The 23,661-nt window shown below is 36.2% G+C and overlaps 1 protein-coding gene across 3 annotated transcripts in view; it reads left to right on the forward strand.

The window, feature by feature from the left end:
• The window catches only part of PPP2R5E (protein phosphatase 2 regulatory subunit B'epsilon), a 138,247-nt gene that overhangs the window by 89,288 nt on the left and 25,298 nt on the right, over positions 1-23,661 (forward strand). For all 3 annotated transcript variants that reach the window (XM_045565957.1, XM_045565963.1, XM_045565952.1), the window contains exons 4-5: positions 10,424-10,525; positions 16,167-16,259. In XM_045565957.1, coding sequence (XP_045421913.1) covers positions 10,424-10,525; positions 16,167-16,259 — 195 coding nt within the window. The remainder of the gene's footprint in view (positions 1-10,423; positions 10,526-16,166; positions 16,260-23,661) is intronic.

The following is a 23,661-nucleotide window of genomic DNA, read 5'->3' on the forward strand; positions in this document are numbered from 1 at the left end:
CGAGTAGCTGGGACTACAGGCATGCACCACCATGCCCGGCTAATTTTTTTCTATATATATTTTTAGCTGTCCATATAATTTCTTTCTATTTTTAGTAGAGATGGGGTCTCACTCTTGCTCAGGCTGGTCTCGAACTCCTGAGCTTGAGCAATCCTCCCACCTCGGCCTCCCAGTGCTAGGATTACAGGCGCGAGCCACCGCACCCCGCCGAGGCTGATATTTTGAAGTGGGAATCTGGACTTGGGGACATCAGTCACAGCTGAGAGTAGTGGGCACCTTACAGAAAGTAGGAGACTGCATTGAATGGGAGATCCTCAACCCATTCAGCGCCCAGGTACCTTATGCCCTCTCATCAGGAGATAGGTGATTCTTCTCTGGAGAATCGGATAAGCCCAAGAGAAAAGACATAAAGACACAAAGGAGAGTTTAGGGTGGGGAGCGTGAAAGGGTGATGGTGGTAAGAAATTAGCCTAGCCAGTCACACTATAGGTGAGCCCACTGGTCAGTCACTGCCAGTTTCTCCTACAGAGACTGAATGTGGCCCTGCGGTTAAGAACACAGACTTTCTGGGTTTGGGTCCTCTCTCCTGGCACTGTCCTGACAATACCATTAATTAGTTTTACCTGATTTTGACCTTTGTATAAATGGAATCAAACAGTGTATGTACTTTTTTGGAGGGACAGTCGGGTTTCCTTTACTCAATATTATAGGTGTGAGATGTATCCAACTTGTTCTGAAGAGCTATAGTTTATTCATTTTCATGCTATTTAATATCCCATTATATACATATATTTATTTACCTTTTTTATTATCTGATGAACATTTAGGTTGCTTCCAGTTTGCAGCTATTATGAATTCTCCTTTAGTAACTTTCTTATATTAGTTTGGCAATAATGACCACTGTACATGGAGGGGGCCAGCTCAAATATTTCTTTTTTAAAAATCTTTCTTTTCCCCCCTACCCCCCGCCAGTCTCTTTTCTTTTTCTCTTTTTCTGTCTTTAGGGTATCTCTGTCTTCTGATGAATGTGCTGCAGATCTAGGAGAGTGGGACAAAAGATAAAATTCTCTCCTTTACTCGGCTCCTCCTTTTTGTCCCCTTACAATGAAATACTGATGTATTTCTCAAAACGCTACCTGTATTTTCATTTGATCTGTATTCAGATTCCATTGATTCTCAATTCTTTTTTTTTTTTAAGTGACAGAATTCTTAAGTCTCATTATTCTATATTCTTGATCTTTCTTGGACAGATTCCCTTCCTCTGTATGGTTGGCAGTGCTTTGCTCTTCTAGAAACTCAATGTCTAAAGGGACCAAATTATTTGCAGAAATAATCAGTATATGTTAAATCCAGTTATGCCAATTCATCATAACAATTATCAACTAAATGCTTCTATTGCTACCAACAGCAGTTGCAGCAATGAAAACATTTTTTTTTTGTCTTTGTTAATCTGTACGGGTGTGTGTTCCCAGTGGAGTAAAAAAGAAATATATGATGAAGGAAATATAAGTAAAAATGATGTCTTCCTTGTGAGTTAGGAAAATAGTACATACCCAAGATTTCTATTACTTTAATATTTATCTTTTGAATATTGGCTATATATTTAAAAATTCTAATTGGGCAGTGTAAGTTTTTAAACTTTTTTTTTTTTGTTATTCCCTTTCTTCAACTGCCTGTTAAGCTTTTTATCATTTTAAGATGTTCCTTCTGCCTCATTTCAGAAATCAGGTTTAATGGAACAGTTGCTATGTCCTAGAAAGCCTTGCCAATACAGATTTAAAGTATGACAGTGAATGTGTAACAATAATTGGTTGTAATCACTCACTTTAGAAATCTTCTAAATCCTCTTCTACAGTGCCGGATGTTGTAAAACAAACCTCCCAACTGTCACAAGTGCATGTTTCTTAGTCACACATAAACAATACACTGTTTTTTGTTCAGTGAATGTTTTCTCAAAGGTGTACAGCTTTGTACACAAAGAAGGTTTTATGATCAAAATGTGGACAACCTTGCTAGAGCGGCTTGATCACACCTACATATTAACAGTAATTCCGATAGTCTTCATTGTGCTGCTGCACTTGTGCTAAACAAAGACATTGTGGTTATTGTTTTGGCTGGAAGGAATCATGTTTGGAATAATAACTTCGGAAAATTTTTGTCTGAACATTATAAGTATATTGATAATATTACATAGCAATGACAGTTACATATTTAATATGTTAGAGAATGTAGCTAGAACTGCAGTGGATGGCCCATAATCTAGGAAATTGTCAAGCTGCTTTAAATTCAAATATCTGTTCTTTAGAATTAGGTGCTGAGGATATGCCTTTTTTGCTAGAAGGATTTTAATGGTTTCACAAGTTCAGATAACTTTTAAATAGCTGTGTTCATTCACATAGATGGCAAGGTTTAAAAAGACACTTTATACCTAGTCTGAAGTGGAAACTATAGTAGATTTATTGTGGTAATTAAGAGACATAGTTTGACTTTAGAAACAAATTACTGATTGAACTAATAACTATTCTTCTCCTTGTCACTGCAGACCCCTACATACTCAACACGGTTATAAAATTTGTAAAAACAACTATAACCCAGAAAACAACAACTCACATCATGGCCTTACGAGACTATCACCCACTGGGAAATGATGCCCTATAATAGACATATAAAGACATCAAAGGGGGGAATGATAAGGAAAATCCCCATCTATTACTTAACACAGCAGCCACCTGAGACCCCCACCCCTCACGGAAGACCCACATCAACATAATACTAACCTAACACCTGGCTCATCAACTAATCTATTACCCGGCACATCAACATAACACTAAACCTATTACCTGACACATCAACATAACACTAAACCTATTACCTGGTGCAGCAACTACCCTATTACCTGGTAGATCAACATAATACTAACCTATTACCTGACACATCAACTAACCTATTACTTGGCGGACATTAGTCACCCGAGACCCCACCCCTTAGATCACCCCAACTTAATAAAAGTGGGAAAAATTGGGTAGACGGGACTCAAAATTTAATGACGAGACCCCTCTAAGCCCACCGAAAATAAACCTTAATTCTCCGACTCTCAGTGTGCCACTCGGTTTGTCCTCGAGACCACTCACTATAACACTTACTGTAACAATTTATCATTGATTATTTATCTTTATTTAATTTAAAGAGGCTGAGGGTCAGGTTTGTAAGGTTATCTTTGGGACCATTAGCAATTCTTAAATTTGGTGTTACTGTAAGTAACTTGACATATGCATGTTTTTATTATTCATTATTTTTATGTCAGCAAATTTTGTTAGAATTTTAGTTCTTAATCCTAGAGTTGAATATTTAATACACATTCTAGTGTGTTTGGAAATACTGTTATGTGTCCAAATGTCTGATTTAGAGATTTAAAATAAGGCTTGCTTACATTCTATTTTTTGTTTCAGATGTAATTGTTTTTAAAAAATGGCATTCATGGTTAATGTTGATGATTTGCCTATTTTCTTTTAAGATCCACTTTTACCATATCTACTTAAATTCATCTTTCATAGTAGCATATTGTGAAAATAATACATGATAAACTAGGGTCAACGTTGCATTTACTGGTCCTCCTTGTGGTTGTAAATGCTTCATTAAATTATTTTGGTTTCTTTTCAAAACATGATGGATTATTGAATGAATGAATAGACTGGATGAGAAAAACTCAGGGATATCGTTGAAATTGTTACTTGTATGCGGTCTTAATGTGAATAGTGCTAGAGAAATAATGGCACTTTTTAATTTGCTTGAATGCACTTTTTAAAACATCATAGAGTTCTTTTGTAAGATGTAATCTCAAGAAAATTCGTTTTGTAGCTCTGATGCCATTATTTTTGTATTTATAGTTCATATGCTTGCAGTATCGCATAATTGTATTGAAAGTATAGCATCACAGACAAAAGGGGAAAAAAACATTCTTGAGGTGAACTAGTTCATCTACTTTTATCCAAGAGAGACGATACTCAACCATCTATTAATAGAAAGTATATTCTAAAGCATAGAAAAGATGAATTAAATTGATGTGTTATACTGTGGTACAAGTGGTCCCCCACTCACATTACATGCATCATTTACCAGAGTGCCTTTAAATATTAACAAATACATAACTGAAGGAAATTCAAAGTATTCATTAATTTTTTAAAAAAGTAATTCTCATTGTATTGTCCTTCTATTTTTTTCAGTATTACTCTTGGCATGTTTTTTTTTTATAATGTATTGACCATTTTCCTTAACAACAACAACAACAAAATGTCCACTAGAATCATGGTATAAAATAAGTAGTTTCTATGGAGATAAAGGGGTTGGGGTGAATTATATTTTCTTTAATAATTTAAATAACTGTTTAAAAATACAACAGTCATATTTTGCTATTGCAACTCAGAAAATAATAACTTGTTTAATCAAAAACTGATAAAAATATGTCTAAACACTTCTTCCTCTTGCTCGTTCGGCCATGAACTTGGGAACTTTGTAGTCTCTTCTTTCACATTTGGCCAAGAATTTGACATTTATTTTTCTGCACCATAGTTAACCTTAGTCAGCAGTTAATTAAAGTACTGAAAACTGATAGAGCAGCCAGGCCCTCAAAGTAAGCAGCCATTAGGTTCTAGACCTTGCCTCTTTAGTAGAGGTTCTTAATTAATATTTGTATTCTTTTGGGGTCCTCAGGTTAGCAAATAAAAATACAAGACACCTGGTTAAATTTGAATTTTAAATAGACAATAAATTTTAACTTTTTTAGTGTAAGATTGTCCCAAATACTGCATGGAACAGACCTATACTAAAAAAATTATTTGCCATTAATCTGCAATTCACAGTTAACTGGTGTCCTGTCTTTTATTTGGCCACTCTAGTTATTTCCATTTCTTAAAATTTAAAAAAATTTTTTTAGAGACAGAAGTGCAGTGGCATCATCATAGCTCACTACAACCTAAAACTCCTGGGCTCAAATGATCCTCCTGCCTCAGTCTCCCCAGTACCTGGGAACTATAGATTGGTGTGCCACCATGCCCAGCTAATTTTTCTATTTTTTGTAGAGACAGGGTCTTGCTCTTGTTTAGACTGGTCTTGAACTCCTGAGCTCAAGAGATCTCGCTTCCCTTGGCCCCCCAGAGTGCTAGGATTACAGGCATGAGCCACTGCGCCCAGCCATTTCCATTTATTTTATATTAGATGCCAGGCATTCAGAGATGAGTAAGTAGTTTTTGAGGGCCTCAAAATCTAATTGGGGGAGACAAGAAGGAAGGGATGTGAAGAAGAGAACACCAGAGAGGAGGCATTGCAATAATCAAGATCCTGGGGGTCCAAGCCAGCAGCGGGGATGAAGAGATCGTTATAGTGCCTTGTTAATGCTGAGCAGGGTCATCATTTTATTTAGATCCAAATGCCCTCAAGGTAGGTAAACAGTGCTTGTGGGTGTTGTTGAGTGGCACAGGCAGGCCAGAAACCTAGGAAGGAAATGATGGGAAGGGAGAGGTGAGAAAATGAGAGAGTAATAAAAATGATAAAAAGAAATGGGAATGGGGGAAATCAGAGGGAAAAGAGAGAAATAAGTCAAGTCCATCCATGGTCTTCAGGGGTGGGAGTGGAGGTGGTACATCAGAGAGAAGGAACCCTGAGAACCCTCTGTGCATGTCACAGCAATTTCTTACCTTGAAAAACTAGGAAACTCTTTGTACCTCAGTTTCCTTATTTGTAAGATGAAGGGGCTGGGTGAGATAGTCTTTAACACGATCTCATTTATAAGCTATTCAGTGGAGGCCCTAATCCTAGGTTTTCTATCTTTGAAGAGGTGTTATCCAGGTTTTGGTACCTTTCCTCCCATCCCCTCAGCTTTGCTTTGTCCTTATTGCCGTTTTTTGGAGGTCAGGCCTTCAAGCCTTTTGTTTGATCCCAACATTCAGTGTTTATTATAATATCTTTGGAATGAAAATGAATTAGACTATCTCAAAGACATTTATTTTTTAAACTTTTTTTTCCTTTGCACTGACACTGGTGTATTTAAAATAAAATAGTTGAAAAATAAATCTTTCTAATACACTTTAAAATTTCCTTTTGCTCATTTTTGATAATCCATTTCGGATTGAATAAAATTGAAGGCTTAGGGCTAAAGCCTTATATATTTTAATATATAATAGAGGCAGTCTATGACTTTGAAAATACTTGAATGCATTTTAATCTAGCCACATAGACTCTTCTCAAAGCTGCTATGTTGTAAGGAATGATGGTGGTGGTTACTTGTGGTCATGATACATTTGCATAAGCATGCAATGGCTATTACCTATTTAATAATCCATTTAACCCTAGACGATAAATTAAAAGTGACTGCCAGTGATAAAGGAAGATTTAATGGAAGCAAATTTACTATCTAGGGCAATGGTTTTTAACCATTTTTAGATCTTGGAAGTGTTTTGAAAATCTGATGAAGGTAACTGGCCCTTTTCTCAAATTGGACTCACACACAAACTGTTGAAGATAAGTCTGGGGATTTAGAGACATCCCCCACCTACCCCCACAAGCCCACTGATGGATGGCCTGATTTTAAATTCATGATTTTGGACCTCAACTGTACAGTTAAACTGGTCTATTCATTCAATTCTTAAATCATTCTTTCATGAACTAAGCTCTAAGGTATTGTGGGAGGCTCTGATTTTTAACTCTTTCTTGACAGCAATAATAGTATTGTATAAACAAATTCAAGAGCCCATTTTCATCTTGAAATGAAAAACATATCTCACATACTGTATGTCTCTAACTTACAGTTTTTAAAGATTTAAAACTTATTTGGCGTGTCCCAAAAGAAATAACCTGGTTTGCCATCCATATACTTCTGGCTTCAAATACATCTTTAAATTTCCTTTTAGATATCCATTTACATTATTTATAGTTATAATCACACAATATTCAATAACCTTTCTACCTAAATGTTTATTTATAGACTTTCTTTGTGGTTCCATATGGCCATAATCTTTAATGCTGCACAATATTCCACTGAGTTGATGTACCTCTCTGTTGCTGGACATAAAAGTTATTTCCAATTTTACACTTTTTGGAGAATGTTACGAATGACAGTTTTAAGTTGCTTTTTCAGTCTTGTCTTGGATTAGTTTCTTAGGGTGGATTCTCAGGGTTGGGAGTAATGCCTCCTTCATTAATAACATTTTTATTAAGCACCTACTATGTGTCAGGCTGGGTCAAAGGCTTGGCCATGACGCTTGATATGCTTTGCCATTCTTTCCCAATGTGTGGGAGAACTACTTAACCAGTCAAGTCAGCTCTGAATTGTCTAACCCAATAGACATGTGCTTCCTCATTACTCATCTGGTGAGTGTTTAGAAGTAAATGAAATGAAGCATGTCAGGAAGGTAAATTTGAAGAAATAGCAGTGTGTAGCTAAATGAGATGTGGATACTTTTATAACGACCTGCTGTTTGGATTATTTACCCAACTTGGCCTTCTTTTGATGTGGTAACTGAGAGATGAAACTTTGACCAAATCAGAGGATGAGAACACTATGCAGAGCTAAACATCCTTATAAGTAACCTAGATTTATTTAAATCACCTAGAAAACTTTAAATTGAATTTTGGTTAAAGCAAAACCATAGTACGCAGCTTTATTAATGTATCCAAACTTTTATTTTATGAATATTTATTGAATGCTTAGTATGTGCTAGGAAAACAAATGTCTTGCCTGTTCTTGATTGGTTCTTGATTAGTGGGGAGAGACAAACACATATGTGAACAGGTAGTTGCTGCAGCATGTGGTGGGCACTGTAAGAGAATTTATATGTCTAAAAATACAGAGGAGCAGAAGTTTCTGTCTCTTTACCCAGATTTTTTACTATAGAGAAACCTTTTTTCCCCCCTTTCATGGTTTACTTTTTTGTCTTCGGAGAGGAAGAACGCTTATTAGAGAATATAGTAAATATAAATAACTTAGTTGGGATGAAAATTCAATTAATTTTTGACATGTATAGTTTAATGAAGATTCAGAGTTGCATAATTAAAGGACGTTTGCCCTTGTGAATTGCAGTATGGCTGGCTGGTTGAGGAGAAGTCATAGGTTGATGGTTATCTGAAAAGTAACTAGTTTCTTCATCAATATAATTTCTAATAATCTTTGGAAAGGACGGTGGAATTGTGCATGCTGTCATTAGCCATAACAAAAACATATTCTAATACCATTTTTTTCTGTCATCTAAGCTAAAGACCAAAAGAGTTGGTCTGCCTACTCTTCTAGAACACTATGGAGATCCTGACAGCCGGGGTTCCAGTTGTTAACTCCGCTGGTTACTAACTGTGACTTTGGAACTTAACAACACCTGTGCTTCTGTTTCCTCAATGGCAAATTGGGAACACTAATAGTATACAATTCATAAGGCTGCCCATTCCAATAGACACTGTTCTGTGCTCATCTTCATCAACCTCTGAGCAGCATTTGTTGCTCTTTACCCCTTCTTCCTTCTTAAAACAGTCTTCCTTCTTTTCTTAACTCCTGAGATAAATTCTAGTTCTTTTCTTCTACTCCCTGCTCCTTTTCATTTGCTCTTCTTGGCTTTTTTTCTTCTACCTAATTTCTAACTGTTGGGTGCCCAAGGACCTTTTCCATTCTTTCTATTAATATTTACTTCTTTCCAAGGTGATCTGTTAGTCCCATGGCTTTAAGTATTATCTATATGCTGATGAGTCCTTGTATGTTTCCACATGTGACCTGTGTAGCTCAGAGGTCCAGATTTATCTGTCTAATTACTTCCTAGACACTGCTCCTTTAACACATCTCTAACTAGATCACTGGATCTCTCCACCAAAACAAACAAGCAAAGAAACCTTTTCCCTTTCTCTGTAATCTCCATATTCAGTAAGTGGTCTTAAATCTATGACTTGTCCTTGATTCTTTCCTTTCCTTTCCTTCACGCCATACATCCAAGCCAGCAGCAATCACTACCTCCAGAATATATTTTGAATTGATTATTCCTGTCTATCTTCTCTACCACCATCCTAGTCCAAGCCAACGTCATCCCTTGCCACAGTCACAGCCTTTTAACTTGTCCCCTTCCTGTCTATTCTGTATATAGCTGCTAAAGTGATTTTTTTTAAAGCAAAAATCAGATCATGTGACTTCCCTGTTTAAGAACCACTAATGGCTTCCCATTGCACTTAAAATTGAATCTCCTTTCCATAGCTTACACATCTGAGCTCACTTTCCATAGCTAGGGAAATGGAAATAATTGTGGCTTTAACTAGAATATAAGCTCCATGAGGGCATGGATTTTTATTTGCTTTGTTCATTATTGTTTTCTCAGTGTTTTGAACAGTATGTACATAGAATAGACACTTAATAAATATATGTTGAATGAATAAACACATTTAGATGATATGGAGCCCCCAAAGCCTTTCTTTCCTCTTTTAGAGGAGCATATTATAGCTCAGTATTTTCTATATTACATAGAAAGTCCAGCAAAGGCTTATAGTGCAGTATCTCCTTCATTTTCCCTTCTTATCCTCTCTACATATTCCCCTCCTACTCCTCCCTGTTTTATTTTTTAGACCTGAGGATATGTTTGGGTCATTAGGAGAAGATAGGTTAGTAAGTAGGGCAGGAAACAAATTGAAAAGGAATCCTGAGAATAGTACCAACAGCATTTTAAAAATAAGCATTTTACTATAGAAGTCTTGTCATATATACAGAAATGGTAGATAATGTGAAGAATCCTCATCTCTTCATCACCTAGTTTCTACAGTTATCAATTCATGGTCATTCTTTGAACAACCAGCATTTAATTTGGATATTGCCTAGTAAAGGAATGCCTAGTTTATAGAGGTTTATATCACAAATATATCTTACCCTGGACCTCGTTGCTATTTTGTAAACCAAATTGTTGAGGACAGATAAGAAGTATTTTTAAGGTATTAGAAAGGTTCTGATATGTCTTTTCTGATTCATTTTTGTGAATGTCTGAAATTTCACTATTAGTTCAACTATAAGTCTGCAGAATTGTGAATAAGCCCGAGCAGGGAAGGACATGAAGCCCATTAGCAGTTATTTATATCTTAGTGTAAATTGGTTGATTAGAAGCATGCTTGGCTGGTAAGTAACCAAGAGCAGGCTTTGATGGAAGGTATTAAATCATGGGGACTTAGGGTGGGAAGGGCCAAATAAGAACAAGAAATAGTGTTCAAGAGGGTAGGAAGTGCTGCTTTGCTACTTTCCAGCGTTGCCTAGAGGTGATCCTGGTCTCAAAGCCTATACAATGAGGTCCTTATTCCACTTGGTGGTGCTCCTCATGCAGTTACCTGGGTTCCCTTTGGCTGGCTCCCTAGGATCTGTGTAAAGCTATCCAGAAGATGCTTCCAGCTAACTCTGCTGCTTGTTTATTTTTAGGTATCTTGCAATATATTCAGAACTCTCCCTCCTAGTGACAGCAACGAATTTGATCCAGAAGAAGATGAACCTACCCTTGAGGCATCATGGCCACACTTACAGGTACTTTGAACTACCATTTGTTATAAAAGAAAGCTCCATTAACTCATTAGCTGATTAGAATGGGAATTCCTTTGAAGGCCTTTATTCACCAAGAAATCAAATTAGAGTACATTCATGGAAAGCTGGAGAGTGCTTTTTATGTGTTTTACTCTCGATAATCAGGTTGCCAAAAGAATAAAAAATAGGTGTCAGTGTAATGCTTTAGTGTGGCCCCCTATGTTGCAGCAATTCTTATTTTATTAGAGCTTCTCTATGGTCCTGCCCACTGGAGCCTCAAACAAGAACAGACCCATTTTCACATTGTTATTAGTTGGATGTGATTAGGTCACAGAGTACATAACTCATTTTTAGCAGTAGGTACCCTGGGGACTTTGTATGCCTGTCTTCATGATAACCACTAATGTGTTTCTTTAGTCTAGAAGGACAAAAACAAACTGCAATAACTATTCCTTTCACAGTGTTGTAAGGAAGAGCAACAGCTGAGAGAAAGCTTGAGTGAAGGCCAATTTTGTTCTCTTGCACTGAGAAGGCCGAGTTTTCCAATCATGCTCACGTGCTGGGACAGATCAGGGGCACCCCTGCATCCCCTCTTCCAGCACCAGGCCCATCTGTACTGTGTTTAGTTACACATACTGGTCATTTCCCAGCTTCTTTCCTGGTTGCCTTCTCTTTCTATGTCAACATTTCTCAAAAGAATAGAACAAGAAAATTTGTACATATTGAGCCCCAAAGCCATCTCTCCATTGAGTCAGAATGTCCTCAGAGGCTGGGTGACAAAAAGCAAGGAGAAAGGGATTGGAAGAAAAGAAATATGACCATATATATCTTTACCCCTAGGCAGATGCCACTGCGTCTTGGTAGAAGTGTGTTCATGGTTACTAGTTGACTTTTTGAAGACCAAAAAACTGTGCAGCGAAGATAAGGCCTAGAAATATTCTAGGAGTTTATTTTTTCCCCCCGCTTCAGAATTTTTGACATAAATTTGCAAGTTTGCCTGTCCTGCTTTGCCAACTCAAGATTTCTACAGCTACACATGTGCTATATTTCCTCTGGTTGTATAGAGAGCTTTTGGGGGCTTTGTTTTCTTATCTCTTACTCAGGCATGTTATACGTATATATTCCTGCTACCAATGCCAAGATTGGGTAAATTAGTTAAAACACTAGTTGATTTACTATATTAGATATTTGATTTTTTTCTTAAGGTCTAGACATATTTTCTGCAATCTAAGAAATTTGTAAAACTGTATTTTTCCCAGATCGTGACATATTCTAAAAAGAGTTACTCTTTTGAATGGGCATGTCTTAGTCTTAATTCTTGGTACCATTTCATCGAATTTCAGTTTAGTCTGGAAGAAGTTTAAAAAAAAAGAGAAAGATAATCTCTTCAGGAGAATCCCACATCCTATGGTGGAAAAGGCAAGGAGGAAGATGCCTTCAAAGGTTCAACTTATTTTCTTCTCTGCATCCCAAAGAAGAGACAATAGACCGCTCTTGCCATTTGCAAGAACTTTTTGAATACTCTAAGTCATGATCACCATAGATAAACTTTTCCCTAAAGTACAAGAAAGTATAACTCAATATTTCGGTGAATCCTTCTTATACTTAACGACTCTATAAAATACAGGGCAAAATTAATTTCTGAAGCTATTAAACTAAATTCTGCCACCAGAAAATTCTAGCTAACACAGTACTGCAGGAATATTAACCGTTAGGTTCACATGAAACCCTAAAACTAAAGCAACACGAAGGAATGGTGATGAAATCTGTGCTCTTGGATATGAAGTCACAAGTTGCATTATAAAACAGGCTCTTTCATCTGTGTTGACATCCTGTTCAAGCCTATAATCCTTCTTGTCCCTTCTTTAGCTCAGGGGGAAATAGGACCCACTAATGCTGGATCAGGTGAAGGAAACCTACTTTTAAAATTCACAAATCACTCTTCATTCATAGTGAACAGGCACACTGTTGCCTTCAGTGTCTGTTGTTTTGTGTACATCTTTCTATAGGTTCGTGACTTGTGTCAAGAATCCTGTGTTTCCTTTGTGTATTTTTACTGCACAAATTAGTCACCTTTCCATTTTCACTGAGAGATTGTTTTAGTGCTGTCGAGAGCACTCATTGAACATGTAAGAATTGGTTCTTGTTTACATATTTTCTGAAATCAGGCCTGCCTTTTCAGTAAATACAATTCTATGGGACTTCCATTTTACAGTTAAGGAATTGTTTTTAATGCATTACACTGGAGACTGAAAAGGAGGAATGCTAAAATCTTTTTACTCAGTTCCTTGGAGAATTCACTTGTGTGACCTTGAAAAGTAATGTCTCCTCTCCAGCCCCCAATTTTTCCCTTTAGAAATTTGAGAGATTTTTGATTCTGAGGTAAAATGTTTCCCTAAGTGCAGAGAACATTTATTTATACTTATTAATAAATGTGTCTGAAATGTTTCAGCCAAACTATTTTAAGCCATAACTGCTTTCAAGAGACCAGAGAGGAGAGAGCACTCTGCTAAGACTGCTGGAAAGCCCTGCTGGCCCCCAAGTCGGGCCTGGAAGATGAGAATCTCTCCATTTTGTGGGGATCAAAAAGAGGGATAAAACCCACTTTGATGGGGTCATTTGAATAAGGCTGACATTGTATTTGTAAAACTGAGAGTTGAATGATGAGTGTATTGAAAAAAGAACAATTCTCTGAGGTGTTAGGACTCAGGCATTATTTTGACTAGAAGAATAACATATAAAATTTGGCAGCACCCAGATCATTGGGAAAGAAATTTTTCTGATTTCAAAATTTCAAAGAAAAAACATAATTTTATAAAAAGGTAAGATACTAATGTGAATACGTAATTTAAGTTTTAAGTAGAGTCTGAAGCCACAAGGTTGATATATAGGAAGCACTTAAGTCAGTGGTATCTGCGGTGGGTAGGGAAACCCCGAGACCTTTCAGTGGCCTGAAAGGTCAGAACTAATTTTATAGTAGTGCTACATATGTTATTTGCTCATTTCACCATGTTGACATTTGTACTATTTGTTGTAAAGCCAATGGTGGTTAAAACTGCTGTTGCTTTAGCAGGAATCAAGGCAGTTGTGCCAAACTGGTCAAGTTGTCACTGTATTCTTTACTATTGCCACATACTTGCAATTAAGAAAAAAGCCAATCGAACTTGAACATCCTTAAAGAAGCAATACAAATTATTAATTTTATTAAATTTTGACCCTGGATCACACATTTTAAAAAATATTCTACATGACAAAATGGAAAGTATTCACAAATCACTTCTGCACATGAAATATAACAGTTATCTTGTGGAAAAGCACTTATGTGATTGTTTTGGTCTGTAGGCTAAACTAGCTGATTTTCATGAAACATTTTCATGAAACATTGAAGTAACAACTAACAAACTCTGGTTATTCAGACTTGGGAATATGGTGAATTCTTTCTCGAAAACAAGGAAACCAATTAACAGTATTTGTTATCACTGATAAAACTGGAGAATTCAAGCAAAATTTAAAATTAGAAATTTAGAAAACTTGTATCTGTATTGTATCTGTCACCTTGAGCCGTATATAGCTTCCCAAAGCTTAAAGACTTTTTTTGGGTAAAATAGGAGATATTGAAGAATGTAATTTTTTTTAAAGATACTTTATAATACGCCAACATTTGGAAGTCAGTATAACTCAGTGAACCAATGTTTTCCAGTTGGCAAATGACTAATGTTAGGAAACTGTGCATGGGTAAAGATGCGTTCAAAGTGCAAGACAAATGATTAAATTTTAGTGTAACAAAGTATGAAAAGTTTATTGATATGAGTTTTGGTGTAATATCAGAGAATATCCACAGTTATGTGAAAAGATTAAAATACTCTCCCTTTTTTCAGCTACTAGGTCTGTGTGAGACTTGATTTTCTTTATATGCATGAACTAAAACAACATATCACAGCAGATTGAATACAGAAGCAGATAAGAATCTATCTTCTGTTAAGTCAGACATTAAGGAGATTTACAAAACTATAAACAATACCTCTCTTAATTTTTTTGGAAAATAAAGTTATTTTTCACACAAATATGTTAACATGTATTTTATTGTTTTAAAATGAAATAATAAAAACATTTAAAATTTTCTCAGTTTTTATTTCTAAACTTTTATGTATATAGCTCATATAAACAAAAGCTTTTTTGGTGGGGGGGCTTGTTAATTTTTAAGTGTAAAGCAGTGAGACCAAAAAGTTAGCAAATGGGCCGGGCGCAGTGGCTCACGCCTGTAATCCTAGCGCTCTGGGAGGCCAAGGCGGGCGGATTGTTTGAGCTCAGGAGTTCGAGACCAGCCTGAGCAAGAGCGAGACCCTGTCTCTACTAAAAAATAGAAAAGAAATTATATGGACAGCTAAAAACATTAAAAAAAATATATATATATATAGAAAAAATTAGCCGGGCATGGTGGTACATGCCTGTAGTCCCAGCTACTTGGGAGGCTGAGGCAGGAGGATTGCTCGAGCCCAGGAGTTTGAGGTTGCTGTGAGCTAGGATGACGCCATGGCACTCACTCTAGCCCAGGCAACAGAGTGAGACTCTGTCTCAAAAAAGTTAGCAAATGCTGTTTTAGGAATAGTGACATTGATGCTATGTGTTAGTCACTGTGCAGAGGGCTTTATGTATATTGTCACATTTAATTTTAGGGGTTATTATCACATTATGAAGTTGAAGAAATAGTTTCAGAGAAATTAGCTTGCTAAATTTTTTACAGTTTGTGAGGGAAAGAACTAGGCTTCCAGCCCAGTGCCTTTTCTCTTCAAAGTTCTGGTTTTTATATTACTGTTGTATATTACACCAAGATCGACTGTGTCTTTTAATATTAATTTATTATGCAAAGAGAATAAACAGTGATCTCCTACTGTTTATCAGAACAGTTATTTGAAGTTTGCCTCTTTGTAGATGAGAATATTGAGCCCACACCACCATATATTGGTTGGAGGAGTGTAGATTGCCATCAACTTTCTGAGAGGAAATTTGGCAATGAGTATTGAAAATCCTGAATGTTTGGATGTCTTTCAATCTAGCATTTCTACTTTTAGAAATATTTCTTTATGAGTTAATTGAACAAGTGCACACTGATCTATGTTATATGATGCATATCATGGCATAATGATAGAGAAATAATTCAGAAATCACTTAAATGTCAAAGCATAGAAGATTGATTATGTTATGACTAATGGACTTATTCATTATAAATTATGTATAATGGACTACTTAATAGCTACTTAGATGTTGTTGATGTAAATTGTTTGTGATATATTGTTTAAATGGTAAAAGTAGTTTGTAAAACTGTTTAAGATACATTTATAGTACATTGGTATGTTGTAGAAGGAGCTATATACATTAAAATGTTAACAGTGGATGTCTCTGAATAAGACTATGGTGGATTTTCATTTGCTTTGTTTGTTTGTATTTTCTAGCTTTTAATTTTAAAAGTTAAAAAGCATAACAATAACTGTGAACCACAAGAAAGGCTAGCATGATTTGTTGATTGATGTTAAATCAATTTTCTAATCCCTATCAGTTTTAGTGTTACAGGCTTTTCATGGTTTTTAATGCTATTTTCAGTGAATCATAATTTGAAATTAACTATATAATCTGTTTGTTGCAGCTTGTATATGAATTTTTCATACGATTTTTGGAAAGCCAAGAATTCCAACCCAGCATTGCCAAAAAATACATAGATCAGAAATTTGTATTACAGGTAAGCATATTCTTGTGGATGTGGGTATTTGTTATTCAGTTAACACTTTATCTCATTTTCTGTTGATGTTTGTTAAAAAAAAATTTGCAGTGACAGTTACATCACCTTATAAACAAATAAATGTATATAAGTTAATTTCCATTACTGCCCATTAAAAATAATAGGTGTATCTTTATTTGTGGTAGAAATTAATTACAGTTTAAATAGACAGGAATGCTAATGCCTAAGTCCTTGTGGTTTTCTTTCCTAAAGTTTAGTTATAAAGGAATTTTATTTATGTAACGCTTATTTGTGTGAATCTTTGTGTAGCTTAAAAACTCATTTGCATAAAGAACTATTGCATGGATCTGTTAAAACTGAGTAGCCAATATTTTTTGTGACTCTTCATTTTATATGTTACAACCATAGATCGCATCTTTCTTTTGACCAAGGCTTGGGTACTTCCAAGGTGTTGAAGTTTTAGGTAACATGTCTTTGCTCCTCTTATGTGATATTCACGTATAAAAATGGATACTTGAGTCAAACAGGTATATGGGCTGTCATCATAGCTCCTTTCTGAATGACATGAGCTACCTAAGGTAGAAAAGAATAAATATCTATCTCCTAATGAGCCAACAGCAGAATTTCAAATTTAAAATATTAATTTTTCAGGAAATTGAACTATTACCTTACGTGGGTAAAGTCTGATAACCTTCATGATGGCCTTCCTCTTTTTGCTCCCTCCCTAATTAAATTAATAAATTTAGAATTTGGGGCATGTAGGTTGAGCCATAGCCAATATTTTGACTGTTTTTGACACTCAAAACACAGCCGTTTCATAGGGCTTAACCCAACAGAGTGCCAGCAGCAGGCGAGCTCCAGAGAGCTGAGGGCCATGGAGGCTCCTATACATCCTGGGTATGTGGCTGAGTGGAATTGTTCAGTGGTCAGTGCAGAGCTGGAAAGGAGCTTTGTTTGGTGTCTTGCCTGTGGGACTCATTAGCACCCGTACACCGCGTTCCCCCTAGGCACATGAAGCAGATCATTGAGCTGTGCTCCACTGCACATTTAGAGTACTTTGGTTACACACTGGTGAATCGTGACTTCCTTAACATTGGAAAAGTGAGGTTTGAGATAGAGATAGAGAGGTAGGTAAAAAGGTGGATACATGGATCACTGGGCAGATAGGTAGATTGATACAGGTCCTTAAAGAAGCAAAGTTCATTTCAGAAAAATGAAAGTTTACATAATAGATCCTCATTTTGTATTGGAAAGCTGTTGCCTTTGTATAGCACTGTATAGTTGTCAGAGTACCTTTGTGTGTATTATTTAATTTAATTTATACAAGAATTTTGTATAATAAACATGGATAAGTTTTTATGCCCATTTCATAGATGAAATAAACTGAGGTCTAGAAAGATTATCCAGTTTATTCAAGCATATTTCCTCTTCTGGTTTTCTGTGTATTATGCCATGATGCCTCTTTGGGATTCCCCTCACTGTAACTTGGAATGACTTCAAGGAAAGAATAGCCTTCATGTCTCAACACTAATGAAATAATAGAGTTTTCATATTTATGGTGAATTAACATGCCTGAGAGGATCAGATAGTGATTCTCCATTAGAGCCTGTGTTTAGCAGACATGGAATCGGTAAATCTATGATCTTACTATGCAGCCAGGCTTTTCTTACACAAAAAGCATGCAGAGCCCAGCCCAGTGTGCTGTCCATGGTAGATGGTACTGAAGATAAAACTCATAAGACTGAAACATCAGAAAAACCCAGATTTGGAAAGGACGTTTTGGGTTGTATATTCTAGTTCTTTACCCAGGGAATCAGTCTCCTCTGAGACCCTTTTTCAGTGAAGAAAAGCCACACGGGCAGCTTACTCCATTTTTGTTAGGAAGTTCCTTTTTGTGTTGAGCCTCCCCACACCTTGTACCCTTTGGCCTTATTCTCCCCAGAATAGTCTCTTAGAATATCACTAACCCAGATGTAGTCTTTCAAGTCTTAGAAGACAGCTTTTGTTTTTTACCCTTTGGCTCTTTTTCTCCAGAACAGCAGTTGCAACTCAAAAGCTCATAGGCTCATTCACAGGTGTCAGACAATAGGATGTAGACTGGCTCCTACTAAAGGGGTCTTTGTCTTCTCCTCTTAATTCAGTTATTGCCAGACTTTTCTTCCCCTCACCCTCCTCCAAGAGAAACAGAAATCCAGATTTTGTATGAAATTTTCTGATATTACTAAAATCCTGTTTGCCTTTTGGATCTGGCCCACCAGCTATCAGTATGTATTCTCTGCTGCAGAATGAGGCCTTAGTTCTTGCAACCTTTTCTCATCTGTTAGTTTTTGAAGCCTTCAAGATCTTCCGGATGTGTCCATTTGTCTTCAAGTATGACATCTACATCTGAACACAGTGCCCTAAGCCTGGGCAGCCCAACGCAGCTTAGAGTTGGGTTTATCATTCCCTTCTCTGCACTCTAGGTTTCTTAAAGGGAAAGTCTCATTACCATTTCTTGCCATAATATGATGTTGCCAACCTATCTTAAGCTTGAAGTTGTAGCTGACTTCTAATTGAGCTTTATTCGTGTTGCTTATAAAGCCATGCTTCCCTTTTTTTTCTCTCTCTCTTAAGAGATGATATCTTGCCATGTTGCCCAGGCAGGCCTCATCCCTTCCAGTATCCGGGACTACAGGCATGCACCATCACACTTGGCCTCCTTGTTCTTGTTCGTTATGCACTTTGTTTTTTAATCTAAGTGTAGGAGTTGGCATATATTTCTGTGGAATATCATTTCTCCCCGATTTGTGGAGGTCTTTTTGGATCATTATTCTGTTATCTACTTTATTCACCATGTCTTTCCCTCTTTATGACATCTGTAATTATTGGCCTCATCTAAGTCATAGATTAAAATTGTTCAACTAGCCAGGGCTGAGGAAGAGACCTGGGACATGCCTTTAGAAATTCCCTGATTTTACACAGGTTCATTAATCAGTGATATTTGAATTCTATCCTTGAACCAGTTAGAAATTTACTAGTATATTATCATCCTTTCTGCATTTCTTAATTTTGTTCATAAAGAGAGCATAGTGCCTTTTTAGATGCTATGGTAAAAGCCAGGACTTTGTGTTTACTGCATTCCAGTCATCTACAGGCCTTGTCACTTTGTCATAAAAAGGAGTGCCATTCATCTGTCATATGGCATTAGTGAACTTCTAGAGCTAAATAGTGAAGTCCATCTATATAGTTTACATTTTCAGCTTCTTCCTCATGTTTACAACCTTTGCTTTTTTACCTTCCATCTGTTGGATCTGTTGATGAATTTCATCTTCAGACCAGGGCTCAGGGGGGGTTAATGCTCATATTTCACCCTGTTATCCCCCATCCCACCCCATCTCCCTCTTCTCCCCCCACTATGCCTTAATTGTCTTGAGTTAACAGGTCCTTCCCACTTCTGCACTCTGTAGTCACGTCTTTTTCACACCCCCATGTTTTTCCTTGCTTTGTAAAACCTCCACCTTTTGAAACAATTTAAAAGTGTATATGAGACTTATAATAACATTTTGCAAAGAAGGCTTTAATAAATGTAGAAATGTAACATATTCCTAGATGAGAAGACTTGCCATCATAAAGATATTCATATAATCCCAAAATAAGTTATACATTTAGTGTAGTTCTAATTAAAATTCCAGTAGTTTTTATTTGAAATTTTCAGAGTTCATGAAATAAATTTTTGAAAAACACGATTAATAATATGGTACTTTACCTATTAGATAATAAAACATATTATAAAAGTACATTAATTAAAACAATGTGGAATTTAACAGGAAAATGGAACATAGTAGAGGTCTGAGTGGAGAAGACCCTTCTGAATATGCCATAAAACCCGTAAGATGATGTATCCATCAATCAATAAGTAGGTACATACATACATACATACATAAAATTGGTATAATCATTCAGAAGAAGAAATCTGATAGTATTCTGTCAACTCAAATATTGATCCAGCAATTCCAGGAGGAATAATCAGATATAGATAAAGATATATATACAAAGATATTGAGTGTATCATTGTTAATAATTACTAGAAAATCGGAAAGAAAAGTTTCTCAGGAGGTAGTTGAACTGTAGACATTCATGTAGTGGAATATTCATCAGTTAGTAAAAAGCATTTGATAGAGCCACACATGATCTATTTTTAAGTGAAACATGCATTTTTATGGAACAGATTAATTTTTGAGCCAGCGTTATTTTAGGGAAAACGAATGTTGGTATTTTTGTCTTAGTATGTTTGTGCTGCTGTAACAGAATACCTAAGACTGGGTAATTTATAAAGAACAGAAATTTATTTCTCATATTTCTGGAGGCTGGGAAGTCCAAGATCAAGCACTGGCATCTGGTAAGGGCCTTCTTACTGTAACCTCACATGGCAGAACATGGAAGGGCTAGAGAGTGAACCCATTCCAGAAAGCCTTTTTTTATAGTGGTATTATTCAATTCATGAGAACAGAGCCCTCATGACCTAAACACCTCCCAAAGGCCTTACCTTCTAACACTATTGGCGATTAAGTTTCCAACACATTAATTTTGGGGGACACATTCAGACTACAGCAATATCCATTAACAGTTTTGGAAAGAGATATACCAGATTGTTATTAATTGTCTGGAAGGGCGTGATTATGTGATGATCTTTACTATTTTTTAAATATATCTGTATTCCTTGCATTTAAAAATAATGAACATGTTATAATCAATAAGAATAGTAAAAAGATTTCAGCTCAAGTACAGTCTCATTTTATTGCCTTGCATTTTTCACAAACCTTAGCTGATTTTGTGCACTAGCCTTTCTAAGACTATTTTTGTAGGACTGCACCATTCTTTTATGCCCAATATTTGTTGTGTTTCCTTCCTTTCAGCATTTGTATAGGTCCTTTTAAAATCTGAAGCTTGAAGGAAAGCTTCCTGTGTTGACTTAAAAGCCTTTCTCAATACCTTGAGTTTTTCTTCTTCATCAGGAAGCAGTATAGATTGGTGGTTAAGTGTATAAACTGATTTGAATTCACTCTGCCATTTTTTAGTGTGTGACCTTGGGCAAACTACCTAACTATTCTTTGCCTCAGTTTCCTTATCTGGAAAGTAAATGCAAAATGTCTGTAACATAATAGTAATTACACTGTAAGGTTGTTGAGGAGAATTAATAACTAAATACCTATACAAACACTTAGAACAATTCCTACCACATGGTAAGCAGTCAGTAAATGTTATGCTGGTTCTGTCACTAATGTTTTTATCAGGATCAATTCTAATAAAGAAGGTTTAAGAACCTTCTTTAGCTGTGTTTTCTTTAATAACTTCAGACCGTGAAATCATATAATGTTAGTCTATCGTGTCTTGCCTAGTGTGTTATGAATTATTTATTCTAAAAATCATTAATACCCTTTGGACTCTGCTTATGTGGTTCTTCTCAGAATGTCGGGTTCTCTTAAGTTGTTACATGTGGTCTCCTGTGTGCCTGAATTCTCATCAGTTCTCCTTTGCCAACTGATTTCTTCCAATTAGTGTTGGAAGTAAATGTATTAGTGCCAGGAGCATATAACTCATATGAAATCCAGTGATAGCACATTTAAATTTTTGCAGAGGGCAAAATTTACATCTGTGTGTAAGCAAAGGGAGTGATGGAAACTGACTGGTGATTTAGAGAGCTTGTACCTTGTTGCCAATCCACTCCTGTTAACTATTGGCCTCTAGGTAAGTGAGCCAAGTGTTGCTAGATTTTCTGGTTTTTCAAGAGAAAGCTTGGAAATCCAGATTTTTGTGTGGGCCAGACAAAACAGTCTGTTCTGTTTTTTATTCAAGGGTCTTGAAGGGTTTTCTTGTTTTTTATTCAAGAATAGTATGACTGGCTCACTTGAATTTCATTGTGATTTTTATTAAATCTAGACTTACATAACCTTTAGCATTTTTTATGTACTCATTTAAATGTTTACATAAGAAAGCTGTCAGAGATTTATCAAAGATAGTCAATTTCATTGCACAGTGTGCTTGTGTCTGTAGTAATGTTGATTTTAGATGTAGGTAACTTGATAAACTGCGTTCTATAGCTCTAAGTGTGTAGACTCATCTTGGCTTATGGAACAATTTTGTCTATTCTCAATAAAGATAATTTTCATCTATGTTAGGATGGTTGGGAAAATGGTTTCTTTATGATCCCCCTGCCCTTTCTTTAGACCCAAATGAATTGCCAAACCTTGAATTATTTCATTGGGTGGATTTTTGTGGCAATAGTTTAGCAGCATATTCTAAAGATTGCTTTCAGCCACTCTGCAAATCTGAAAAGCAGTCAGTGGTTGCTAAGAGACATACTATTCAAGTATCCCCATAAACATATGTACTGCTGGAGATTGCTATTTAGTAATTTGTACTTCACATTTGCAGTTATATTTAGCTGAAAGGTACTATCATTATCATGCAAATTATGTAAATCATTTAGCCTGTCCTTAAAAGTGACCTTTTGTTATTGTGTTTTTAAAAACTCAAAACAAATTGGACATGACACAAACCAACCTGTTAAAAAATTTTAAGTTCTAAACTGAAATAAATTCCAAAAGGCCTTGAATCTCAGCCCTAATAAAAAGTACAAAATAATACTATTTTCCAAACAAGTTCCTTGAATATGTCAAAATGTTTACATTTCTCTTTCAGAACCTATAGCAGATAAGAATTTAGAGAATTTATTTCTCCCTGGAGTTTTATCAACGGTTACCAATTAGCAATAAGTCACTTCATCCTGTCTTGTCCAACATGTAACTCAAAAACCTTTAAAAAAGGGCTTCACTGCTCTGACCCGTGCATCCAGAGCCAGCCTGTGACTTGTGCAGTTGCATTGGGCCCTGTGCTTAGACGGGCCCTGTGCATGGTTTAATGCTCTGCCCTTTCTGTCTTCAAATTCTTAATACTTTTTGTACAAGGAGCACTGCATGTTCACTTTGCCCTAGCCCCACAAATTATGTAGTCCCTACCTGCATCCCATGAGTGCATCATCATTTAGCACAACAGCTCTTTCTTGAAATGCTGACCAAATCGGTTGGGTTGTCTTAAAAATTTAAATCACAAGGTTTTTTGAATCAGATAGAATGCTCAAGGGGGAAAAAGTGGACTTCTTTAGTTTGTGGAAAGAACGCCTGAAATTAGGAGGAACGTAAAAGCATGTAACCTGGTAGAATTGTTCTCATTTGTATGACTTACACTTTTGAAAGTTCTGTTTTGCATTTCCTTAGGGATTTTAAAGTCAGAATCGCTAGAATCTTACAGTTGCAACCTTTTCATCCCTTGTCTCCACTATCCTTTCTCGGTGGTTGCCCATAGGTTGCCTCATTTCACATAGTGGTTCCCTTGAGTTGTTCTGATTCACTGGAGTCAGTCT

The sequence above is a fragment of the Lemur catta genome, chromosome 1 (genome assembly GCF_020740605.2).
Source record: "Lemur catta isolate mLemCat1 chromosome 1, mLemCat1.pri, whole genome shotgun sequence".
NCBI lineage: Eukaryota > Metazoa > Chordata > Mammalia > Primates > Lemuridae > Lemur > Lemur catta.